At 36.3% G+C, this 6,000-nt stretch overlaps 1 protein-coding gene across 2 annotated transcripts in view; it reads right to left on the bottom strand.

Moving 5' to 3' along the window:
* Window positions 1-386: 386 nt before the first annotated feature.
* LOC306987680 (uncharacterized protein) overlaps window positions 387-6,000 on the bottom strand; it is a 125,292-nt gene continuing 119,678 nt past the window's right edge. Inside the window, exon 13 of one of the 2 annotated variants that reach the window (XM_079592170.1) lies at window positions 387-1,381. In XM_079592170.1, the coding sequence (XP_079448296.1) occupies window positions 1,254-1,381 (128 nt within the window). In that variant the 3' untranslated portion in view covers window positions 387-1,253. Of the gene's footprint in view, window positions 2,458-6,000 lie in introns of both variants that reach the window. The other variant, XM_079592171.1, reaches the window with a different exon arrangement.

Here is a 6,000-nt window from a genome sequence, read left to right as displayed (position 1 = left end):
TCATTGAGATCAAGACAAGAGCACGGCAGGGCGAGACAGAGTCAAGAACAGACCAGCGCTCCTTAAACTCTTCTAAAAGATCCACATTTACTGCCTGAGAAATGTCTTATATTTAATCAATAGGACAGCTGTGGGCTTAACAATCCCATCAGCAACCCATCCCATCCATTGGATACAAAGCATATAAATTTTGGTTCTTTACTCGAAGTATTTTTTTACACTTCTACTGCCATCTGGTGCTCAAAAAGATGAAGTGCATCTATAGAGCCTTTTCATGGCTAGATTGGATTATTTTATGGTTGTAATTTTTTTTAACTGTATAAATTCAGATGTAATGTACTCTGAAGATGTTGTTGTGTACATACAGTACATGAAGCAACACATTTCACACAATTTTACCTTTTTATTATTTATTAATATTGTATATAGGTACATTGTTTATGAGTTGCATGCTAAAACAGCTGTTAGGAAGCAAAATAAGGGTTTCTCCACTAGAGGACAGAAAAGTTCAGATAAGATCAGAGGCATATCTATATCTAACATGAACATGTATTCCTCAAGCAGATGCTTTTGTCAAAATTAATAAAACAACACAAAACAGAATGTGGTTATAGTGTAACTAAGGCGTTTTTCCATCTTTTTTTGCTACAAGTGCAACAAGAGTAATGTTAAGTGCTTCAGCATCAATACAAATAAATTCAGATCCGATTGGAACAGATTAACTTTTTTAAGCATAATTACTTAAGCAAAATAAGGCACACACGTACAATTTCAATGAAAATAATATTAAAAACAATGTCAACTTAAGTCGTTTTTTTTTTTTTTTTACAATAAAAGTGTAACTAAGGTCATGTGATCTCAGCTTTAAAGACACTGTGATCAATGCTGAACATGAACATTAATCTGGTACTGCTGTTATTTAAATAAAATAGCACATGCAATGGTTATAGAAATACTGCTGTGGTAAAACATTATAAAAAGCATATTACTTAAACTCACTGTCTACAACCACACAAAATCAGCTCTCAGAGTCAAACTAGTATTATGTTAATAGAGTACGGATATGAAGAGTAACATTGTAAAAACAATATATGAAACTGTTTGATAAACACGTTTCCCTGTTCATCTAAAAAACAAAGAAGCTTTTTATATGCAAGTTTAACAGCTCAACAGACACGGATTAATTTCACACTTTAAGCTGATATAAGCAGAAATGTGTTTTTGTTGTAGCCAGATCTGAAATGTTGATGACGTCAGAGTGATTGACACTGGTGGGCGTGTCTTATCTCCTGGTGGGCGTGTCTTAATTTTATCTCCTCATTCCCTGCATCCAGATCATCTTCATTCCCCGGCAGCATCATTACAGTCACTAAATCTTTCACTGCGGAATCAGCCAGAAAATACACAATTACAGATATTAAAAAGAGAGATGTACTGATCTAGAGATTTCAAAACTTAAGCTGAACACACACTACAAGATAATCTGGCCGATTTTGGGCCCAATTCTCCCCTTTCGAGTACGACAATAATCTTGATGGTTCTACAGATTATCAGATTTTCCTGTGGTGTGAGGTGTATTAAGAGTGACTGAATCTGCTCTGAAGAACGTCGGGGTCGCACCGATCTCAAATCGTAAATATCCAACATGTTGAATATTTACAATCAGAAATCCTGTTTTGTGGGAGGAACCCCGAGGAGAAACACGCACACACTCTGCAGATTATCACAAAACACAAGCCACAAGCCACAAATAGTTAAATTAGATAACCTGCGTGATCAATGAATAAAATGAAAATAAATCAATTATTAGACGACAATAAATGCTAAACTGGAGTGGCAGTCTTTTTAGCTGAACATGTTCACAGCATCCAAAAATCAAATTAGAAAAGGCTGAAATGTTTTGAAATCACTTGTAGGGTACCCTACCTGATGGAAAGAAAGAAAAAATCTAGTCTTTCACACTATCTGCATCCGTTTAAGTCTTTTCAAATTGTGTGCGTGGATAAATAGCCTACATTCTAAAACGCGTAATGTGAAAAACGCTTAACGGCTTAATGTCCCAAGACAGTATTAAAAGATAATATTTTGAAATCTTTAGATTTTCTTAGACATTGTTAAAGATTTAAATCCCTGCCGCCAAAATGCTTCACTGTCGGTCACGGGTTCGTGGAAAGTGAAACTTAAATCTGTCACAGATTGGATTTATTCACGCATGTTAAAAATATATATTTTTTCTTTTCACATTTTAATTTACAGCATTATCATAATAGGCTGTAAATTCATTTATTAGCAGAAACCCAGTTGTTAGATGTGAAATCAGACATTGAGCACCCTCTGCGAAGATTCGACTGTGAGATTGGTAGCCCTCCTATCGATGCATCGAACCTTCGACTATTCGGGGTCACCCCTAATCTTGTCTTGTCTGGATCTTTGGTGTTAACCCGTCGTACTCATTTTCTGTTTAAACAACAATCAGACTTATTAGACAATGACCCTTTTTACATTCATTAGACATTGTGATTACAAAAAAAAAAAAAACAAGATCATATATAAATCACATCTCAGGTCAGCTGTCAAACGAACTGTTGCTCGTTCAATTAAAAAAATACCTGAACCAATGATATCAAGCCTGGCAAGATGCGTCTTGTAGGGCCATGTTCTTTCTTTTCATATTTTTCTCAAGAAGCTGAATTTATGATCTAAATAAAAGCTGAAGGAAGTACTTGTGAATGCCCCCGTTGAGAAACACTACACCAGAGGAACGAAACGTCTAAATCTATGATTTCTTATCGTCATGTTTGTGGTCTCTAACATTTGGATTCTTTTAGTGTGTCCCCAGCCTAACATCACCATTCTACCATCAGATTTCCATTAGAAACACAATGCACAAAATCATTTAACGAATACATTGTCAGTAGCATATTTAGTGAACGTTCTGTATAAATATAAATTTAAATCTTTGATAAATTAACAGAGTGTAAAATGGTGCCACATCACACACATCAGATCATGACCTTAAAGGATTAGTTCACCTCAAAATAAAAATTTCCTGATAATTTACTCACCTCAATGCCATCCAATATGTTCATGTCTTTCTTTCTTCAGCGGAAAATATATATTTTTTCTTTAGAAAAACATTTCAGGATTTTTCTCCACACCATGGATTGCACAACCGCAACCAAATTGTTGAAGTCTAAATCAATGCCGTTTCAAAGGGGTTTGAAGTGCTTCAAACGGCTCTGCACAATCTCAGCTGAGAATAGGGTCTTATCTAGCGAAACGATCATCATTTTCTTTTTAACCACAATTTAAACAGGTGCAAGATTTGAATTGCTACTCTTAGATGTGGATGGTTCTTTACACCTGCACATAATTGTCAAGTAACTTTTTGTCAAGTAATTTTGAAAGCAAATTTTTATTTAGTTTTAGTCATATTCTTTTGTTTTGACTTAAATGCTATTTAGTTTTAGTCATATTTTACTCATCTGAATTGTTTTAGTTTTAGTCTAGTTGAAGTCGACGAAATACAATAAGATTTTAGCCGACTAAATCTTCAGTAGATTTAGTCAACTAAAATCTATGGGTTTAGTTAAATTGTAATGCGTTTAGAATTTCTCTCAAATTTCCAAACCCATTATACTCCCGGAGAAAACATCTATTAACCTGTTAATATCAAAGATTTTAAAGTTTAAACATGCAATACAGATACATATTTAACTGCTGTGATATACAAATATCGTCAAATTAAATAAAACCACTTAAAGTAGAACATGAACTTCTTTTCAATGAATGATATATGCATTCTTTATAACAACTTACAGTATCATTATTTAATATTTTAAGCAGACATATTTATTTGAAAATATTAAATAATTCATCCCTATTAAAGCTATTAAAGAACAGTGAATGCTTTTCTTTTTCTTTTATTGGTTGATTATTATTAGGAGCACAGACGCCATTAGTTTTTTACGCACTGTTATTTTAAGACCGAATGTGCAGATACAATTGCAGTGATGCTTATCCGATTCAAATCTGTTCTCACAACTGTTAACGTTCTGTAAATACATAACTGACTGTGTTTACATGAATACTCTCCCAAATGGACATTTAGACATGGTGTGTGTATTTGTCCATTCAGATGCGAAAGAGAGCTCAATTCAGTACTCGCGCGCTGTATAGCTTAAGGCTGCGCGCTTCGGGTGTGTGCGCACAGAAAACCGTAGCCTACTACTGCGTCGTCACTCTTATTCAGATCTATCCATATGTCTGCTCTTCTCTTTCTCCCAGACGTTTACATTTTTGATACAGTTTTATGAGATATGCATTAAGCGCATGCCAACTTACAGCCTTGTTTATACTCGACGCGTCCGCAAGAGCGCGAAGTGCGCGCGGCAAACATGACGTCATTGCGGTGTGGGCGGTCGCGCGCGTTGGGTGCGCAAGGGCCCATTTCGCCTGGCGGTGTGCACGGCAGATTTTGTAACATCGCGCGGCTCCGCATCCGAAGATGAACGACTTCGAGCCGAATCTGGCCGAGCACGAACTTCTCATCACACCAGCACCCCTAAAGTAGTTGCTTACATTTAAAAAATGAGCATACAATAGCATAAAAAGCCTTTTTAATTAACATAAAAGGTCCATGGTTAAAACAATGTAGCCTACACGAAAGTTAAATGTTTAGAGAAATTAGAAAATATTTAAGAAATTGTTACTTTATTGTATACGTAGCAGGCTACATGTATTTCCATATAGGCTAGCCTCCATAGCCTATATTTTGTTCTAATGTGACAAGTAAAAAATCTCAGGTTTTACTGGGTTTTACATGATTATTTTTGTATTGGTGGTGGTAACTACAATAAACATTGTCACGTGTTTATATTTCTTCTTCTCACCGATTCCTGATGGTTTAGAGAGGACAACTACTCGAGTCGCCCCCTGTAGTTTCAAAGAATAGTACAACGGCGAGCGCGTCAAGTATAAACGCCTCGGCCGTTTGGAGAGGTGCGCGCGCAGTCAGCGGAGGCTCGCGCTCGTGTGGACGCGTCGAGTATAAACAAGGCTTACGCCGGGTAGAGCAGCACGTTACGACTCAAATGTGCGCATCTTCCACGAACGCAGCCGGACATCAGTTCTGACTGGATCTCTTCCCAAATCGTCCCTACCTAAGATTTTCGTTTTTATTCGTTGACGAAAATGTCAATAGATTTTCGTCATAGTTTTTGTCATTCCTATCCGTCTTCTTGTCTGCAAGACAAGTGGACATTTAGACATGGTGTGTGTATTTGTCCATTCAGATGTGAAAGAGAGCTCAATTCAGTACTCGAGCAATGTATAGCTTACGGCTGCGCGCTTCGGGTGTGTGCGCACAGAAAACCGTAGCCTACTACTGCGTCGTCACTCTTATTCAGATGCGTCTTAATGGCAAGAGTTCATTTTTCACAAAAGAGAGTAACGCGATGCGAGTAACAAACTCATTTAAATTTCAGTAATTGTAATTGCATTACTTGATAAAAAAATTCTATTTTGTTACATGCTCGTTACCGCTAAAAGTAGTGGAATTACAGTAACTCCCAACACTGTTAAAAAGTATATATATATATATATATATATATATATATATATATATATATATGTAGGGAAGATGTAAAATGTTTCTCCCAGCCTTAGATAAATCTAACTCTTCTGGATAAATCTGACTCTTAACTTTAATTGTCATATGCTGGAAGTAATTTGAGGTGAATACAGTATAACTGCAGCTAAAACTATAATGTTTTGTTTTATAATTTTGTATGCGCTGTTATTTTGATTATTGGTAATTAACAGTTATATTTCCTTGTGGAAAGATGTTGCTGTGTGCTGCATAGTGGCTGATGCAGATAAAGAGCCAAATAAAAGAAAGCTTCACTGCTGTGACGACCACGATCTTGGTGTCCTCCTCATTCATCGATCGCATAAACACAACGCAGAGACATTTGGGGGAGCACACCGATGAAGAGGGTT

The sequence above is a fragment of the Phoxinus phoxinus genome, assembly GCF_949152265.1.
Source record: "Phoxinus phoxinus genome assembly, chromosome: 20".
NCBI classification, from domain to species: Eukaryota; Metazoa; Chordata; class Actinopteri; order Cypriniformes; family Leuciscidae; genus Phoxinus; species Phoxinus phoxinus.
The sequence above is the reverse complement of the archived record's forward strand: the minus strand, read 5'-3'. Positions and strand labels throughout refer to the sequence as shown.